The 21,331-nt window shown below is 40.8% G+C and overlaps 1 protein-coding gene across 3 annotated transcripts in view; it reads right to left on the bottom strand.

Moving 5' to 3' along the window:
* Positions 1 to 9,235: 9,235 nt before the first annotated feature.
* Positions 9,236 to 21,331, bottom strand: part of PRMT8 (protein arginine methyltransferase 8) — a 99,724-nt gene continuing 87,628 nt past the window's right edge. For 2 of the 3 annotated variants that reach the window (XM_073314525.2, XM_073314543.2), the window contains 3 exons: positions 18,087 to 18,237; positions 12,132 to 12,253; positions 9,236 to 10,955 (listed from right to left, as the gene is read on the bottom strand). In XM_073314525.2, coding sequence (XP_073170626.1) covers positions 10,872 to 10,955; positions 12,132 to 12,253; positions 18,087 to 18,237 — 357 coding nt within the window. In that variant the 3' untranslated portion in view covers positions 9,236 to 10,871. Of the gene's footprint in view, positions 10,956 to 12,131; positions 12,254 to 18,086; positions 18,238 to 18,867; positions 18,936 to 21,331 lie in introns of all 3 variants that reach the window. The other variant, XM_073314535.2, reaches the window with a different exon arrangement.

The following is a 21,331-nucleotide window of genomic DNA, read 5'->3' as shown; positions in this document are numbered from 1 at the left end:
GACACCAGCCAGTGGCTGTCTGAAACCTTGAAGGCTGAGCTTTAGGAAAGTATGATATAAACCAGAATTGAGCCCCAGGGCTGCTTAGTCCTGCCCCACACCATCACAAGCAATCCCATCATACAATTGCACTCATAAATTTGTCCAGCTGTCTCTTAAGTTGTTTGCCACTGTGATGTTGCACCCCCATAATGCTTTATGGAAATATGCTTATGAAAGTAAATATGACATAACTGGAATATGTTTTAAGCTAGATATGCCATGTAACATCTCTGCAAAGGTTAGGATGAATATATCCAGTAGATCATATTTGTCTGCATGTATCATTTTTGTATTTGAAGTTATGAATATTGGCTATGTACTCGTTTAATTTTAAGTAGCGTCAATGAAGCAGTTGGTCAGCTTCCTGAGAAAAGACTATTCTCAGTAAGTGCCCAATCAAGAAACACTTAAGCTAACAACGAACTTGGAGATGCTAGTCCACATCTGAGCTTTCCTGGGAATGTGGCCTGGCAGGAAAGGAACTGAGTCATGCATGGACATGTGACTTGCCCATGTGACTCCAAAACTCCATCTTGGAGCTGGATTCTGGATAGGAGAGAGGAGACGGTCTCTACCCACAAGAGAAAGTCTATTTAAGCCCCTGGGAGACTTCAGCTTCAGCTGTCTTCAGCTGGCTCAAGAGATATCCTTTGGGGGTGGAGAGGCTACCTGAAAGAAACTGGAACAAAGGACAGTTACCACAGGGGTGTGAGTGATTGCTGGATCCAGATTAGAAGGAACCTAGTCTGTAAAAGAAGCTTATTGGAACATCTCTGAGGATGAGATTTCATCTGAAATCATTTTCTTACTGTATTACATTTAGACTTGCGTGTTTTGTTTTATTTTGCTTGGTAATTCACTTTGTTCTGTCTGTTATTACTTGGAACCACTTAAATCCTGCTTTTTGTATTTAATAAAATCACTTTTTACTTATTAATTAACCCAGAGTATGTATTAATACCTTGGAGGGGTCAAACAGCTGTGCATATCTCTCTCAGTGTTATAGAGGGCGAACAATTTATGAGCTTTATGTATAAGCTTTATACAGGGTAAAATGGATTTATTTGGGATTTGGACCCCATGGGAGCTGGGCATCTGAGTGCTGGAGACAAGAACACTTCTTAAGCTGTTTTCAGTTAAGCCAGCAGCAGCTACTGGGGGGACGTTGTTCAGACCTGGGTCTGTGTTTGTAGCAGGCTAGCATGTCTGGCACAACCAGGCAGGGTTCTGAAGTCCCAAGCTGCCAGGAAAAACGGGCTCAGAAGTAGTCTCGGCACACCAGGTGGCATTTCCCAAGGAGGTTTCTGTGGTCCAACCCATCACAGCCACCACAACTCCTATTGGAAGGTTGTTCCAGAACTTCATCCCAGTGATGGGAAGAAACCTTCTTCTAATTTCTAGCCTGAATTTGTTCATGGCCTGTTTATATCCATTTGTTCTTGTGCCAAGATTGTCCTTTAGTTTAAATAGTTCTTCACCGTCCCTGGTATTTACCCCAATGTATTTATAGAGAGCAATCATATTCCTGCTCTACCATTTTTTTAGGGATACTAAGACAAGCTCTTCCAGTCTGCTCTCATAAGATAGCCCCTCCATTCCTCTAATCATCGTCACAGCTCTTCTCTGCACCTGTTCTAGTTTTAATTCATCTTTCTTGAACATGGGTGATTAGAACTGTACACAGTACTACAGGTGAGATTTTACAGGGCTTTGTACAATGGCATTAATACTTCTCTAGCTCTACTGGAAATGCCTTGCTTAAAAAAAATCCTAGGATTGCATTTGCCTTTTTCACAGCCACATCACACTGGTGGTTCATAGTCATGCTGTGATGGATCCACTCACCCAGGTCTCTCTCCTCCTCTGTCACTTCCAGCTGATAAGCCCCCAGCTTGTAGCAGAAATTCTCATTATTAGGCCCAAGTGCATGACCTTGCACTTTGCACTATTGAATTTCATCTATTTCTGTTACTCTAGTCATCAAGGGCATCCACATGTTCCTGTTTAATGTTCCGAATCCTCCTCTGTACTGATGATGTCTCCCATCTTTGTATCAGCAAATTTCATTAGCACACTCCTACTTTTTGTGGCAAGGTAATTAATCAAAACATTGAATAAGATTGATCCCAAGACCGATCCTTGAGGGACTCTGCTAGTAACTTCTCTTTAGTCCGATAATCCACCTTTCAGCACAACCCATTGCCTTCTCCCCTTTAGCCAGTTCCTTATTCATCTTACAATGCTTCCCATCCACCCTGAATAGTGGTCCAACCTCATCCTTCTTTATGCTTTTTTTATTTATATAACTAAAAAACCCTCTAATTATTTATTTGAATTCCCTACATTTTCTAACCGCCATGATGAAGCTTTCTTTGCGGACCAACCCCTTTTTCCGTTTCCTATAGGCTCTCTGATTACTCTTAATTACCTTTTTGACGTGATCATTCATCCAGCTGGGTCTGGAGTCTTTTCCTACAAGTTTTTTTCTCTTTCTTGGGATGCAAATGTCAGACAGATTTTGCATAGCTGATCTGAAGAAACTCCAAGCCTCCTCCACATTGTCTTGAGCTTGTCAGTACCGCTGACAACTTTAACAAATTCCCTTATTTTCCCAAAGTCTGCCATTTTGAAATAAACAGTTGATCACCTGGTTTTGATTATCCTTCCATTTCATTTAAACTGAATCAACTCATGATCACTCGATCCAAGGTTATTTCCTCTGACCACCTCTTCTATGATGTCCTCACCACTAACTAAACCCAAGACTAAAACTGCATCACCTCTTGTTGGTTCAATGATTTGACAAAGAAAACTGTCATCTATCACATCCAGGAATAAGTGGGCCCTATCATTATCGGAAGCTTTTATTCTCCAATTTATGTCTAGGAAGTTAGTCTCCCATTATGACCCAATTCCCAAAAGTATTTATCTCTCTATTAATATTAAGGAGATCTCTAGCACATCCAAGTCCAACCTGGAGTTCTATAGCAGACCCTTAATACAATCCCAACAGAACCTCTTTTACAATCCTTCCCCAAAGTGATTTTGACCCAAACAGATTCTATTTTGTGCATACTATCACTTCTTATTTCTTTACAGTTTATTGCTTCATTGATGTACAACACTACACCATCACCTTTACTTTTATTTCTATTTCGCTTAAAGAGCACATGCTCCTCAATACCTGTATTCCAGTCATGAGTGCTATTCCACCACGTTTCTATAATCCTTATAATATCTGGTTTTGCACCAGTAGTTCCAATTCTTCCATTTTATTACCCAGATTCCTTGCATTCGTGTACAAGCATTTCAGTTGTTTCCTTCAGACCTCAACCAGTTTTCTAGCTTGGGGTATTCCATTATCCCTTACTATATCTTCCTTTAGCTGAATTTCCTGAACCTGTGTATTGAAGCCAGGTGTGGAAACTTCACATGTCTCTCCCAACCTTCTCTGCTCATCTGCTAGTTTAAAGACCTTCTTATCAGTTGTGCCAACCTTTATCCCAGAAGGCTAATACCCCAGATAATCAAGTAGAGTAGATCAGTCAAGAAGAGTGTTCTTTCCTTAAATGTCTCCCACTGGTCATTCATCCCAAATCCTTCCTCATAGCACCAATCCTTGAACCAGCTATTAATTTTCATTATCTTGTTATGCCTTTGCCCAGCTTCTCTAGGAACTGGGAGTATTCTGCTGAAAATCATGTGAGCTTCCACTTTAAGCATCTCACCTAGCTGAGTGTAGTCATCCTTGATCCATTCCAATGGGAATCCAGCAGGACTGTCATTCATCCCAACATACAGCAGAATCGGGGGATTTTTGCCCATTCCCATCAGGATCCTCTTCAGCCTCACATCCACATCTTGTGTCCTTGCTCCTACAAGATAGCAGACTCTGCTGTTTTCTGGATCTGGTCTGGTGACAGGCCTGTTGATTCTTTTGAGTCTGGAGCCCCCATGGGATAGCTCAGTGGTTTGAGCATTGGCCTGCTAAACCCAGGGTTGTGAGTTCAATCCTTGAGGGGGCCATTTAGGGATCTGGGTCAAAAATTGGGGATTGGTCCTGCTTTGAGCAGGGGGTTGGACTAGATGACCTCCTGAGGTCCCTTCCAACTCTGATATTCTGTGTGATATCACCTAGACCTGTCTCTTCCTAATGTTGATATAAATCTGTTTTATGTTCTTTTTTGCAGTCCCATCCTTATTTTCCTTAGGCTCTGGTCCCTGGTTATCTCCATCATTTCTTCCTCTCTCCTGCAGGGACTGGCTTCTCTTCTTTTCTTCCTTGCCACCCCATCCTCTGCCTGTTTCTCCTTCTCATTCCCCAGTACAATAAATCTATAACTCAATTCAATTTTACCACTACTTGCTGGTCTCTTCCTCTGCTTTGTTCTTGTGGTCACATTCTTCCATATCTGCTTCCTCTTCTGGCAGTCGTCCTTCCAACTTCTGTTAGTCATATTTTTCTGTTTATATTAGAAATTTTGAATATAATTGGAATAACAATAATACTGACCTCATAGGACAGGCCAATTAATTGCTGTTTGTAGAGCACAATAAGACCTTTTAAGGAAGATGCCATATGCAAGACCCTGTCTTGCAAGGTGATGAGCACTACTTGAAAAGTACTAGGTGCTCTCAACTTTCTTTGTATTCTTTGTGAGTTGAGAATGCTCAGCACTTCATGGGAGGTTCTCAGCATTCTGAAGAATAGGGCCATAAATGCATGGTACTCTTAAAATGTCTTTTTGGGGAAAAGAGCACACCGGTATCCCAGATCAATTTAGTGGGATCCTGATCATCACCCTGGACATTTGCCATTACTGGATAAGAAAATCATTAAAGGCCTAACCCTGAGATGTTGGAGTGAATGGGAGTTTTCCCTTTGACTTAAGTGGGAGCAGTAGCAAGCCTTCATGTCATAGCAGCATTTGAATAGCGACATACATTTCACTGCTGCTAGCTGAAGAAGGTGGGCTGAAAGGGGAGCATACATCACTTTTTAAATTCCATTTCAAGCACTGGTTAATGGCGTGGCTATGATTAAGTCTTCCCAGCTATTTCTGTTCCAATATGTTCTGCCAAATGACAATGTCACATATTCAATGAATGCAGAAATTTTTTTTATCAGTGGATTCAAATGTTATTAGGAACACCAACAACTTGAATCCTAGTCATTTTTTTTTTAAATGAATAATAAAATAGTTTCAGGTGCAATGTCTGCTTGTGAATTCTCCTGTCAATTTTTGTGGTTTTCCTATTTAAAAAAAAGGTTTTGCTTTCTTCTGTTGCTGTCTGAAAGACCCACCACAAACAGCAGGCGCAAATGACTATACACAAAAGCCAAAATCCTCAAAAGTATGTAGGTGCTTAACTCTCATTGAAATCAAAGGGAGTTAGGCCTCTAAACTCCTTTGAGGATCTGGGCCAAAGTGCTGGCCAAATGCACAAAGTAAACAATCTGAGCAAATATTTTCCTGGTCAATTGTAGTCAGTACAGTGGTTACTCGTGAAATAGTAGGTGCATCCCAATGTACATTGGGGAAACAGGGACAGATTCTGATCTCTTTCCAGTGTTTTCCCCAGGAATTGAAATTGCGGGGGGGAGGGTTTCAAATTTACAGGGGACCACGGGGTGTCAGGGCCGATGAGGGGTGAGACCGTGAGGATGAAGGTGGGCTGTATGGCACCACAGTAAAAACTGAAAAATGTTTCATGACCATTTTATTAATTTTAAAATTATCACACAAATTAAAGTTGGCTACTCAAGCTTTCTATGAAGCACTACATCTACATCCTTCTTGGTTTCTTGTTATAATTTTGCATAACTCTGTTAATGAACTTCTTGAATGCAATGCATTCATCTTTGGTGGCTTCTCGTGTGCCCAGTACTTCCATTCCTTCCATTGATATGCTCATTAGTTCATTCACATGATCAGGCAGAAGGCGACTTCTTTCAAAACACAAAATTCTATTCAATGATGAAAAAGAACGCTCAGCTGTAGCTGTTGTGACTGGGAGTAGCAAGAGATGAATTCCTACTTCTTTCAGCCCAGAAAACATAGCATAAAGATCGGGTCGAGCCATTAGTGATGATAGAAAAGAAGTTGAAGTCAAATCTTCATTCATTAGTCATATGATATTCCACTCTGTGTTCAAATTCTCTATTCTGTCCTGAGAACATGGCAGCCCCATTGCTGGCAGTGCCTCACTCCACTCAACTGTCAGTGTTTTATAAGACAGGGATCTGTAAAAGCTACGTAGAGGTTGAGTAGAATCTAGAAGTCTCTGTTATAGATTTTTAAGAATCAAGTCTGTGTACTTTTTCAGTTGTCTTAAACACTTCTTGTCCCCTTCACTTAAGGATTCAATATAAATGCCTTCATTAGTCAACTTGCTTCTTCCAGTACTTTTTCAATGGATAGCTCTCTGATTGATCCAAATGTAGCTTCTGGACAAGCTTTGCTGGACAAAGATCTACTACTGTTGTAGCAGATGCCTGGATGGCATTGTTTAATGACCCAAGTGGTTTCAACAGTAGACTTACAACAGAGAGAATGGCAATAGTCTTCTCTGAATGTAGTAGCAAAAATAATCCACCAGCCCCACTACTTAGATCCATCCCATCTTGGTAGATGCTTTCCAAAGCCAGTAATAATGGCTGGAGTAATTTTAAGACAACAGCCAAGGATTGCTCATGAGAAAGCCAGAGGGTTTTCCCAGGTTGGACTAATTTGAACTTCAATCCCAGTGTATTTTCTATATTTTCCAAGATATTCAGTCTTTTTGGACTCTTGCTGAAAAAAGAATATAATGAAGACATTAAATTTCTAGCTTTTTTAAATGTCTTTTGAAGAGTCTGCAGCTCATACTAGTGCCAGTTGGAGTAGATGGCCTCTGCAGTGTGTATAGGAGAGACTAGGGTTACACTTTTCTCTGACCAAAGCTTGTGCTTAACCATGTCTTCCAGAGAAGTTTGCAGATCCATCAAATATACAAGCAGACATCTGTTTGGGGTCCAATTGACAAGCATTTAACTCTTCTAAGATGTGGGTTGTCACAGATGCAGCCAATCTGTCTTCTATAACTTGAACATGGAGAAATGCATCTACTGGCCTACCGCTGACATCAAGATAATGTACACAATGACTTAATACTTGATGACCATTTGCATTGGTGCATTCATTAGCCATGTATGCAGATTCTTTTAATGTGGTGAGAGGGTTCTTCACTTTTTCAACTGTTGAGTCTTTCACTGTTGCAGCACATGCGTCTAGCCAGTCAGTTGAGTTTCTTGCAGAAAGACAGTGAACATTTGCTGGTCTTGTTCGGAACAAGTATTCAACTTCAGGATGAACAAGTGAAAATGCACTTAACATTGGCCTCCAGTTTGTAGTGTGTGGTATCTCTTGCCTAAATTGAAAGTATGATGCCACAGCCATGTTTGTTCGCATGAACTGTGTTGTGTCTCCAGCATTCTTAATAGCCTCTTTAACACTCACCGGTGTTGTCCTTGGTCAGTGGAGGCTCAGAGTTCAGAGGTGCTTTCACATGAGTTCACCTCCCAGATGGGGGGCAAGAAGGCACCTTGCTGGTTCCTCCAGCTGGTCACTGTTCACTCTGGCCACTCTTGTTCATTGTGCCACCATTCACTCCATCGCTCTGTTGCCAATGGCCCTGCGCCATCACCTTCTGCTGCCACCTGCCACTGTGACCTCTGCGAGTTGGTCTCTTAAGGTTCCACCCAGCTCTCAACGATTTCAGCTGAGCTCTCAGTGGGGAAACCTCGGTGCGAGTGCAGACTGGGTCGTCTCTTCCACAGAAACACTGTCCCACAGCAGGTCTAAGCACGTAGACCTGATTATCAGTGATTTCAGCTGTAGGTGATCACTTAACGCAACAAAAGACTATCTATGGAGCCTAATCAGCTCTGTCTTTAAACAGTGGAGAGGGGCAGGTCTAATAGTACTTGTGACTCAGGCAGACCATCAAGCAAAACACCCGTCCCCACCCTCTCTCTTGATGCCATCAATCAGCACAGGCTGAGTACAGTTCTACTGCCCTTTACTCAGACAATAAGAATAACAACATTTCTTTACCCCCCACATTCAAGTGATTTGTAACCCAACCCCAGCCAAAATCTATCACTCTGTTTGCTGGATACCTAGGTAGATTAGGTGTGAATGTAAATACAATTTGGTCCTGAAGCCTTTTCCCCCAGGCCCAAGCTCATCACTAGCTGTCAGGGAGAGCTCATTTAGACTTTGCTTACAAATCATAATTTGAAATTATTAGGTTGGCCAACATCACCAAAATGAATGCACTGACATGGTCATAAAAACAACAGCTGTATAAGGAAGCTAGTCTATGTTCATACCTTTCAAATCTATTATACTTTTTCAGATATATGTATTTAATACACACTTTAAAAGCATATAAAGTGTATGATAAATGTTTCAATTTCAATTCAAATTTCCACACAATCACTAAATTGGCAACACTGCATGTAACTAGTTCACAAAATTGCGGGAGGGTGGGGAGAGGAAATTCGGGCGGGGGGGGTGTAGGGAAATCCTTTTCTCTTTCCTCACCTTCAGAAGTACTTGACTCCAAGAATAGACCCACTTAGACAGGACTCTTTGAGGAGTAAGGTTCTGTATGCTGGTGGACTCAATAACCAACCTGGGGAAAATAATTGGCCATACCTATATCAGTTCATAGCCCTGATCTCAGGGCTCTGTTTATTCTCCAACACAAAAAAAGGAAATATGGAGTGAAACATAAAGTGACAGTGCTGTTGCCAACCCCCTAATCTCTGGCAGTTTAGTAGTCGAGGCCTCCACCCAGGCTACAGGTGTTCACAGGGCCTCTCAGGCCCTCACAGTCCTGCTACAGTTACAGGAGATGTTCTCCCAGCTCTCTCCTGGTCCCAAGCTCCCTCATGGAGCTAAGACCCACATCTATATCTCCTAGCTAGGATTCATCAGACCTAATCACCTGATGCTGCCCAGCTGAGTCGGATGATATGGACTCCTCTGCAGAATCAGGCAGGCTGCTTCCCAAAACCCTTGGTCCTAAAAGGGGCAGACCACCCTGTTACAGTACTATTCAGGGTGAGTAAAAACATCAGCATCTGGCTCAAAGAAAACAGTAAAAATTGCTTTAAAGGAATCATAATTAACTGCAGAGTGAACAATTTGTTTTACTGCCAAATTACAGTTTAATTTCATTCTACACAGATACCATGTACCATGATCCCAAGACCATAATCTTTAGACCATAAGAAAATGGAAGTACTGTACATCTCTCAGATGAAGTGAAAAACAATAGAAACATGTCTAAAAGGTTAAAAGCAGACAGTCGTTACATTGACAGAACAGGAACCTAAGAAAAGCTTACGAACAAGTTTACACCTTCAGCACTGTTAGCTTTTCACAACTTCTAGCCTGTTTCATTTGCAGCTGATAAAGAAATTATCTCAGACAGAAAGCTAGTCAATTTTATCCAGTACATCACAAGAACATCTTTTTGTGCCTAATACCTTTGGTGGCTGGAAGACGTACAGATGAAGATGATGATGCAACAATTTAATAAATTACATGTGAGTAGATGCCCAATATTTATACATAGTAAAAAAAATGGATACATACATCTCAAGGAATATAAACAGTTAAAATATTAACTATAAGCTGAATATATTTAAAGTAAAATAATAAGTGGAAGGGGAAAAATAAGCTACAGACATCTTCATAATACCAGAAGCCACAGATTTTTTTAAATAAACATTACCCCATTTCAGCAAAGGTGATCACTGCACTTTTGAGACTAATATTTGCACTTTAAAGTGACCTGTCCAACACCAACACCAACCCGCTGTTTATTCAGAACTAAAATGATTTTGTATTAAGATGGTTACTGAGAGGTAAACGGAGATGTGACATGGCCAACAAAGCATGACTAATCTACCATTTTGAAAGGCTTCGCACTCATCACATTCAAATACTGTATGCCAAATTTAAGAGGGTCTCATGCAAGATCCAGCTATAAGAATTCATCACAAAATGTTCCCAAATGATGAAAAGTTAAACTTGTTTTTTTAAATAACTGAAGGATGTCCATCTGTGAACGGGACAGAAATCAACACTGAAAGTTAGAGATGTATGTTTTCCAACTGATTTTCTGTTACCTTCTAGCTCACACTAACAATCAATATGTAATATTCCCTGAAGCTACAGTGGAGGGCAGTGAATGACAGCTGGAGCATCTGCCTAGCTAGATTAATATCAGAGCTAGTACAACTAACTTTCTATTGTTGCTTAATGGGAAGAAAAAACTAATCACAAAAACAAATTCCTATTATGAAGCAATAGAATCCTTCTGATGTACAACATAGTTTTATATTTATAATATATTTATACTGACTCTGATCTCAGTAATGCTATCATGACAATGTGTCTCAGTGGTCTTCTATTTTAAAGTAATTGTCCTAATTGCCTGTAGCATGCAAAGCTTGGAAGAACCAGAAATTCACAGTAAGTAGTACAATTTGATTATGCATCTTCTGCCATCCTAAAATTAACCAGAGTACTGAAGACTGTTTGCTTATTTTGCCTATATAATTGACAAAAGTTATGGTTCTGTATACTGTACATTCATAGCAGGATCCCATCTCCATGTGGCACCAATAGGAAGGATCAGGTTACCAACTTTCCACCAGAGTACACTTTCTAGGGTCTAATGTAATAGACCTGCAAACAACTGTTTCTAGCTTGAAGTGCAGTGGATCAAGATTTGGTGCAATTCTTCTCTCTGTCTCTCAAGAGATTCTTTTGCTAGCGCATTTTGTAGTCATTAGATACAGACGTTTCGCACAGCTGTCCTTTAAAATCCAAGTCTACTGTGAAATCCAGGTCACGCTGTAATGAAGATTTAGGCGTAACATGTAAGTAAGACTATAAGTAGTTTTGTGTGCAAATTTGATTATCTTTACTCAACCTAAGAAAGAATGCAGACTCAGAAAGACATGCACATAGTGTTCTTTTTACCAATGAAGTATGAGAATAAATGGCCCAACAGCATTCATTGGGTAACCTACAGCAGTGGAAGCTTTGTACATTCTTCTCAGAGGTTTCTTTACAGGCTTGTTGGAAATTTACCAAAATAGCTGTTCTGGAATAACTATTCTAGAACAGTTATAAACCGCTATGTGGGGACACTTATTCTGGAAAAGGAGTGGGTTTTTTTTTTCCAATTTAGCTTAATCCACTTCCAAATGAAATTCCAATTTTCCATCAAAAAATAGTTTTAATGGAATATTTTTGGCCCGCCCTATCATGGACTAGCCCAACACACACTGAAGTCAATGGGAGTTTTTCCAGTCCCTTCACTCTGTTTTGGATTAGGCTATAAGGGTCACATTTTCAAAAGAGTTCAGCATCCACAATTGGGGCCAGATTTTCAAACCACGCTCCGCTCCCAGTTTAGCACCCAGCTGAGGTGGGAAATTACGAAAGCACTCAGCAGTCAGCAGCTGCCACTGAGAAAAATGGGACCTGCTGGCTGCTGAGATTATTTGAGAATTGGATAATTTAAGTTAGTCGTCTATATGCAAGCTGAGTGCATATGAGAATGTGCAACCCCTTACCTAGGGGCCCAACTGGGAGCAGTCCGATGTTCAGTTCTTGTGAAAATATGGCCCAACATGCATAACTGAAATAATTATGCCTGATCACCCACCGTTGAAAGCAATGGGAACTTTATCACTGATTTCAATGGCAGCAGAAACATGGCCTTCCCGCTTATGTCACAAAGTGAGAGCCATAAACCATACAGAATACACTGTACAGCTGACTTGACACTGCATTTGGAACTTTCCTTTTTTTCCTCCATGCTGATTTTTTTTTGCAATTTTAGCAGTACAACATTAGCATTGTACAAACATAGTTATCTGCATCCAAATTCAGTGAGGTTATGAACCGACTACCTGCGACTGGTCATGAGTTCAGACCCTTTAACAGGCTCACTCTGTTTAGTCTTCTGTATGGTCCATCTAGCATTACAGCCACAAATCGGAACCAAGGAAGGCGACCTACCACATTTTTTGCATTTGGTTTCATGGATATAGTTCCATAGATTTCTTCGCCTCTTCTCACAGTTAGGTAGTCCTCTAAGTAGAAGACCGTTTGCTTCCAGTGGGTATATGGAGCATCAGGGGCTACAAAACAGATGTTGGCATTTATATGAATTCGGCATTTGAGTCTGTTCTATGAACAGAACATTAGACTTTGAAAAAATCCCCTTTCCTGGCAGATTTCAACTCAGATACTATGACACCTGTATGGCTCCCACTTACTGTAGTGTAATTTCACTAAGTTGGGAGGACTTACTCCGAATTTACATTGGATTTACATTGGTGCTAGTCGGAAGTGAATCAGACCTCATTTATAGTGCCTTTTACTTAAAGCTCTCAGAGCACTTACAAGAAAGATAAGTATCATTATGCAATTTTCAAGGTGGGATAACTAAGGCACACAAAGGCTAAGGGCTTGTCTTCACTACCACACTACATCGGTGCAGCTGCAGTGCTGCAGGTTTGCCGTGACATTATCGGGGATACCGTTCCTGATGGCTTGTAGTCCATTACAGACATAAAAGTTGCAATTCTTCAACAAAAAAACTTCAAAAACAGATTTCAACGAGAGACTGCTGAATTGGAATTAATTTGCAAACTGGACACAATTAACTTAGGCTTGATTAAAGACTGGGAGTGGATGGGTCATTACACAAAGTAAAACTATTTCCCCATGTTTATTCCCCTCCCCACCCCGTTCCTCACACATTTTTGTCAACTGCTGGAAATGGCCCACCTTGATTATCACTACAAAAGGGTGGTTCCCCTCTCCTTGCCCCCCACCCCCACTGATAATAGCTCACCTTACCTGATCACTCTTGTTACAGCCTGTATGGTAACACCCATTGTTTCATGTTCTCTGTGTATATAAAATCTCCCCACGGTATTTTCCCCTGCACACATCCGATGAAGTGAGCTGTAGCTCACAAAAGCTTATGCTCAAATAATTTGTTCGTCTCTAAGGTGCCACAAGTCCTCCTTTTCTTTTTGTGAATATTCTCAGAGATTTAGAATTCTCTCCTGTTCCCAAAGCAGTTTACACTGAATGACTATATGCCGATATGTGATCCAAAGCTTATTTGTTACAGGGTGTCCTTTAAGATGATTCAATATCTCAACCATTTTGATTTATTAATTTCACACACACATCCTTCTAATGTATTGATGGATCTTCTTTCTACCCATCAATTTATTGATGATCTTCTTTCTACACTTCTTATTCCCCTTTGCTCCTTTGGCTAGCACTAGAGGCCGGACCTTGCAAACCTGCCCCCTTTGAACTCCATTGGCTTTGAGGGATTGATGGACCTGGCCCTTACTCATTCCACTGTCCATATCTTCCCCCTGAAAACTTCAACAGAATGTGTTTGTCTTCCTTTCCCCTTTTGCATTTCCTGTATGTTTTTGAAATGTTATTTTCAGATCTTTTGAGAAGCCCCTTGTGAACCTGCACTGGCTCCTTTTTATTTCTTGCATTCTTCTAGTTCAGGGAGTCTGCTGCACCTCTAGGCCCTGATCCAAAGTCCATTAAATTCAACAGATCTTATTAACTTCCTAGAGATTGGGAGCAGACCTTCTCTTAGGCTTCTTCCATACTGATGGATTTGAATATTTCCTGCTATTGCATTTTACTCTCTGTAAAAGGTAAAATTTTCAAAATTGCTTAAGCCCAGACCCTCAAATGTACTTAGGCACCTAACTCCCATTGATTTCACAAATCTGGACCTTCAGAGCCTAAGTCTCACTGAATTTCAAAACATTTAGACTCCTAAGTCAGTTTTGAAAATGGGACTCAGGCTCCTAAGTCACTTGGGCACTTTTGAACATTTTACCCTAGATTTTTTGATTTCCCAAGTTTGCATTCATAACTCTGATATCCTTGTACCACACTACTTGATGATTTCCGTGAACACATTCCTTACTAGGACAGCTATCTGGGTTCTTGGGCAAGTCACTTAACAGAGTCTTAATTAATATTTCCTTTCTCTCACTCTGTTTCTCTTGTCTATTTACACTGTCCAATTTTGCAGCAGAGACTGTCTTTTACTCCCAATCACAATAGTACCTACAGACCCCAGTGAGGCTATGTCTACACTGCCCCACCATTCAGACTACAGGGGTGTGTTGCACTATAACTCCCCCTGCTGGACACTGAAGTTCCAACCAAACAGTTCCTATTTTGCATTACTGTAGTCCTCTTTCAAGAGGACTATGTTAATGCAAACAAGGAACCTTTTAGTTCACACAGGTAGCGTCCACATGGGAGTTACAGCGATGCACTTTGGTGCGCATTCCTATTCACACCCTCATAGGCTCAACTGCAGGCCAGGCCATTGAGATGTCTATATAACACCTAGCACACTGGGGCCCTGGTCTCAAGTTGTGGCCCCTAGGCACTAAAATAACCGATCCCATGAGTCTGTTGGTACCATTTTAAGACCCACCTTTCCTCCCAGCTCATTAGCCTCATGGCTAATAAAACAATGAAATCTAATGCGAAAAACATTCTCACTTCCTCCATCATTACATCTATTTTAATCTCCCACTTCCATGGAATTAAAATACAATGTCCTGCTTCTTCCTATTAGCTCTCATGGGACCCACAGATCTCTCTCTCTTTTCACATACTACAATGTAAATCAGGAGTAACTGAAGTCAATGGAGCTACACTGGTGTGAGAGGAGAATCAGATCCAGAGAATAAATTACCAACCAAAGGATGGGAGCAAAGAGCATGGATGAACAGGAATGTAATGTGAAAATCTACAATAACAAAAGGCTGGCATATGGAGCTAAATGCCCTTTTCCTGCTCCTTACTTTTCTTACACAGATTATCTACAGATGCTGCCTCTCTGAAATACTGTGCTTGTAAATGTGTTTTATGCATTGTAATCAAGAGGTCTGATTCTGCTGTCACACTGGTTTTACCTAGTATAATTCTGTTGATTTCAATCCAATCACTCCTTATTTACCTCGGTATGAGAGGAGAAGGGCCAATGGGTCTGTGGAAGTGTGAAAGATGATCTTTCAAAGTAAATGAGTCATATAAACCACAGCAATATTTTTCACATGTATTTTTAAAACAATAAAAATGTTTTTCAGACTTGTATGTGATACTGTATTTAAGACACACCCCCCCCAAGCCATTCCACTGAAAGCTGAAAATACCAGAAAATGCCACGGGGGCTATTTATAAAAAGAAAACAAAAAGAGAGAGAGAGAAATTTTTTCTCTGGTAAATGAGTCTTCGCGTTTCTTGGTGAGCCTGGGTCAATAACACCAGACAGAGATGAGAGACACTTAAGAATTCAGGAGTCTTTTTGCATGTCTATCAGTTGGTTCATAGCAGCCAGCTTCTCTCTTTCTGCTAAGAAGAGTCAATTTAAATTGCTGTTTGCTGGAGACAGTGATATGTGTTCAGTGTGCTCTTCATAGTAAAAATGCAACAGTCTGTGACAAGCCAAATTGAGTTTCTTCCAGTATTATTATCATGCATTCACTGAGATCACATTAACATAATCAAACTCATGAGATGATGAGAAAGATGCCGAGACCTGGTCTGCTCACAGATTTTGTACCAGTACAACAATTTTGCTTAGGGGTGCAATTTTTCTTTTATTTAGCTAAAATGGTTGTACCAACACTACCCTGAGTGTGGTTCTAATTATACCAGTAAAAATGTGGCTTATATCAGGAGAGCTTATTCCCCTTCTCTTATGGGAATATGTCACTATATGCACCTTTATACTAGTATCTATACTGGGGTGGGCAAACTTTTTGGCCCGAGGGCCACATCTGGGAATAGAGATTGTATGGCGGGCCATGAGTGCTCACAAAATTGGGGTTGGGGTGCAGGAGGGGCTGAGGGCTCTGGTTCGGGGTGTGGGCTCTGGGGTGGGGCCAGAAATGAGGAGTTTAGGGTGCAGGAAGGAGCTCTGGGCTGGAGCGGTGGAATGGGGTGCGGGGTGTGTGTGTGAGGGCTCTAGCTGGGGGTGCGGGCTCTGGGGTGGGGCTGGGGATGAGGGGTTTGGGATGCAGGAGGGTGCTCCAGGCTGAGATCAAGGGGTTCGGAGGGAGGGAAGGGGATCAGGACTGGGGCAGGAGGTTGGGGCATGGGGAGAGGTTGGGGCAGGGGTGCAGGCTCCGGGTGGCTCTTACCTCAAGCAGGACCGTGCCACTGCTTCCGGGAGCCGCGTGGAATGGTCCCCGACCCTGCTTCCCAGATGGAGCACTGGAGCGGGACAAGCCCCAGACCCTGCTCCCCAGTGGGAGCTCGAGGGTCAGACTAAAATGGCTGGCAAACCTTTTTGTTTACAAAATGTAACATTTCAACAATTTTGAAATGTTTATTTATTTATTTTCAAAGGGTTTTTGAAGTGGGAGATTTCTCAAAACCATTTGTCAAAACCAACTTTCTACAAATCAGCCTTTTGTGATGAAAAATGTTTCATCAGAAAATTCACAACCAGCTCTAGTGTGTAGACAAGTCATAAGTTATGTAGTAACTCTTCCTCTGACAGCTTCCCACACTCATTAGACTAGTTGAATGCTGCTGCATGCATGAGTTTGGATCCAGATCCATGCCAAAGGATCTTAATTAATCTCTTCTCTGTTTGATTTGTCTCTGGTAAAATTTCTAAATGGAAACTTCTTAGGGCCAAATAAAGTCTGACCCGGCACAGATGCACTCTGGGGAAAGAGTGCAGGGACTTCCAATCATCCGTAATGTTCCTTAGAGAAGATTGACATCATTTGACCGTCTGTGCTCCCTGAGCTGAGGAGAGTGGTGTGTCTGAATAGATGGAGGCATGTAGTCATTGACGCTCAAATCTGTCAGGCAAATATCAGCCTATTCACCCATTTTAAAAAAAATGTATAATAATAATGTGCCAAATACCTAAATGAGGCTAATCAGTGTAGTTCTACTGATGTCTGTGGTTCTCTGCCAATGTACACCAATTGAGGAGCTGGACCAGTGTCTCTAGTTAATGCAAATTTTTCACACACACATACACACACACACACACACACACACACTCCATTCTCATTGGGCCACATTTAAATTTGCACTAAGGCTCCTTTGCTCTGCTCTGGTTATAAGTTACATTTACATTAGGGATGTTGAAAAATGTATGTCAAAACTATTTTTTGACAGAAAATTGGGTTTTTGATGAAACAATTTTTCACAAGTGTCTGATTTTTTTTATTGTAATTCAAAAAAAATTAATAACGAAAAAGCAAAAAAAGTGTTCAGTTGAAAACTAAAATATTTTTATTTGGGTATGCCACTGAGGTGCCTCATGGAAGTCGTAGTTCAGTAGCTTCATGTGGCTATTCTCCACTATGGTTCAGGCTATGCAGCCAGATTTCATTATGCAATGATGCCACGCCTTCTGTCACCAAGAGGTGAAATCCTGGTGCACCATGGGAGATGTAGTGAGACCTGACAATTCACACTATAGAGGAGACTGGGTGCATGAGGCACTCAAACTACAACTCCCATGAGACACCACATTGGCATTTCAGAATCGAATTCAGCTTTTCAACATAATATTTTACTTTTTGATTTTTCACCAAAAAGTCAAAATTTTCTGGTGGGGTGGGCATTTTCTGACAAGATCTAAGTTACATCCACTTTAAGGCCTGCCACAGCTGCATAATGGTGTCTCAGTGCAAATGACAATCTGGCCCAATGATATTTTGGTATCCTGTCCCTTTAAATACAGGAAGTCAATTATTTGATTTTCTTTTTAAAAAACAAGTTATACTGGCTAGGGCAAGACCGTGAACTCCTTACTCACTTTGGCGAGCAGTTGTTCACAAGAATAGGGCTGTTCATCAATGTGAATAAAGGATTCACATTCTCGCCTTCAGAATTATCACACAATGGAGCTGTGGCAATAAGGAGATAGTGTACCTGTTGAAAATCCCATTTTCTTGTGGCACTTTGTAAATTCAATATTAAAATAGGTGACCAAGGCATGAATGTAATCGTTGCGCTGAATTTGGAGGCAGAATGCAGATGTAAAAGCCAGTTCTTCAGTCTTCACTGTATAAATATCCACTTCCTGCATTGAGGAAAAAGAGTAAGCCATTTACGTAACAGAAGTCTGTATGTCTTGAGTTGTCTTGACTAGACTAGGTGAGAGGATCTGTTTAACATGTTGAGTGATGTATTTAAACATTTTATTTATTGCTCAGCAATGTAGGCTACAAGCGGCCCATTGCTCTGTAAGAAATCAATGGCATGTTTGAGAAGAATAGCATCCACGAAATCAGCAAATGACCCAGAAGGGGGATCTTACAACCAGGCAGCCAGCCAAATAACTCACTAGCTCAGTAGAGAACAATGGAGAGGCCAACCAGTGAAAGGGAATTTGCCCTGGGGGGTTGCAGTAGTTAGAGAGAAACAAGGTAAGAAAATATGCTTTGAAATATGGAGAAAAAGTAGAAGAGGGAGCCTTCAGGGCCCAATTGCGAGACCCTTACTCTCTCGTGTAATTATTACTCAGCATGAGGAAGGGTGGCAGAATTGGATCCTTAATAACCAGCAGAGGACAGTTAATATTACTGTAGGAGTGGGCATAAGCCTTAGGGGTTGGACAGAAATCAGACTTTGGACTTAAAAAAAGGAGGCAGGGCCATGAAAGCTGGCAGCAGAGACAGCAAGAAAATTAAGCCATAACACATCTGTTTACCTGGGTCAGGCCTGAGAGGAGATGGAAGGAGTTTTCATCACTTGTAAGAACTGCACACAGATATATAGCTGAGTGAATAATGCAGAAAATATGCCATGAATATTCATTTGAATTTTTAAATTTATTTGCTTCGGCCATGTCTGGACACATTGTAATGAACAACCCAGCATTGGCAGGGTTGTGAGTAAGATGAGTTCATAGACTTTGCTACCTCTAATTTCTACTTGGCAACATGGTTAAATTTGATGATGTCTAAGGCCTCTTCTGTGAATTTTGATTCGTAAGGGCATCTTTTTTCACTTTTGGATCCTCTTCACAGAAGGGAATATGCATTAGCTGTGTAGAGCTAAATAAACAGAACCTCCAAAGTAGGTGACATGGTCCCACTTCCCCCGATCATGCTTTCTGACCTTGTATCAAAGAATGGATTCCAAAATATTAGGCACAGGATTTTTTTAGACCACAGAAGAAAATTATCTAAGTATTAATATGGCTTGAATGTGGCATTCAACAACAAAGATGCAGTCTCCAAGACAGTGTGCTTATGTTGATGCTCAAATCAGATCTCACGCTTCAGGGCATAAGCTGATTGCCTCAGGAATCGGGATGAATTCTCCCCACGCATGTACAGCATTGCACAGTTGTTTGGGATGCTGTATTATGCATGTTCATTGTTTTCCTCAGAGGCATTAAATACTGGACACTGTGAGAGGCAGGATACAAGGCTTGGTATACCATTGGTTATATCTGATGGTATGGGATAGCCTACATTTCAAATGGTGCATTTAATTATATCTCTGTAAGTACATCTGCCTTCACTTCCTCTTTTGTTGGTGACCAGGTGCAACTATTTGGTAATGAGTCCAATACACCACTTCATATCAAAAGAAGGAAAATCAATTTCAACATTAAAATAAAGAAAAAGACAGAAACAATTCATGCATTCTGAGACAAAGTTTGTTCTACGCTACTGAAGTCTGAAAAGGAAACATATGGGCTAGATTCTCTTCTCCATTACATCAGTGTAAACCTGGAGTAACTGGATTGACTGAAGCGGAATCACTCTGGATTTATATCAGTATAATGGAGATCAGAATCTTGCACATTTATACAGAATACAATTCTATATTTTGTCAAGAATGCTCAATAATATAGGAGAGGCATAGTAAGACAAACAGAGACAGACTCAGCTATTATTCAGAAATGGATTTCTTTGCATTGACCACACAATTCATAGGTTTTTCCAAGAGGATGAAAACATAGGGTAAGAGGGCCTGCATCTTTAACAACAGAGCTCTAGTTTTGGCTTAATATATTGGAGATATTGTTCAGGAACAGTTCAACCATATGAAGAATGTATTCTGCTTCCAAGGTCATTGAGTATCTGCTATGTGGAGGCACTGAATTATCTGTCACATGTTTATAAGTGGTATAAATGAAAACTGCCTGACTGCTTTAAAGTGCAGTACTTCTCTAAAAAGTTATTCTGCATAAAAGGCATTGCAGAGGTTCTGCGTTTATTGTCTCTTAATAATGCCTTTCCAAATATGATTAATCTGCAAGTAAAAATATTTTTTAACTGCCATCCCTGCAAACCCACCTGCGATGTCCTTCTCCCTTATTATCACAGGGTACTGATGGCTTTCACCCAAAAAGAAGTAGCAATTTTGGATGCATCAGTTTTTGAGTGTCTGACTTGAGACAACTTTAAAGGGTCTGATTTGCAGAGAGTGCTGAGCATCTGCTCTGTGTAAATCAGACCCTAAAAAGGGTCTCCAGGGGGGACCCAAAAACTTAGGCACCCAAAACAACCAATCACTTTTCAAAATCTTAGCCAAAGACTCTGCAAGCCAAATTGAGCCTTCAGTGACAGCTGCAGTTCCATTGTCTTCAGTGGATTTGCAGATGTAACTGACTGGAACTTAGCATAAATTTTTTGTTGTTGTTGTTGTTGTTGAAGAAAGACTAGAATCCAGCTCCCCCTCTCTAAGCTGCATTGGCTCTGCAGGGTAAAGCAGAATCAAAATCAATAAAAAAAATTATTTTGTCAGCAAAGTTAGTAAAAATGTCTCTGGAAATCTACAGGGAACAAAAATACTGGTAAGGGGGTGCCAATTTTACAGTCATTTTTTCAGAGCAGAACCATACTTTAATTTGCCAGGCAGAGTAGGAGATTAAAAAAAAAAACTGGTATTGATTAATTTGTACAATTTTGTACTGACTCAATCCCTGTTCTTAACCTCCATTTCAGCTGCCACAAATTCCTATACTAGATGTGTGTCCTGCTTCTCAGTCAAAATCCCAGGTGGCTGAATGCTAATTTTGCATAAAATTAGATGGAAAAGTCATGCTCCTCCACATTTCTCTCCAAATTATTCAAAAATGGGGCATAATTGAGCACAAGGCTGGTCCAAGAGCCCTTAATTGTAATAAAGTGTTAAACTGAGAAACAGTAAGAGTGATA

Source organism: Lepidochelys kempii, chromosome 1, assembly GCF_965140285.1.
Source record: "Lepidochelys kempii isolate rLepKem1 chromosome 1, rLepKem1.hap1, whole genome shotgun sequence".
Taxonomy (NCBI): Eukaryota; Metazoa; Chordata; order Testudines; family Cheloniidae; genus Lepidochelys; species Lepidochelys kempii.
Note: the sequence above shows the minus strand (reverse complement) of the source record. Positions and strands in the feature narration are given on the sequence as shown.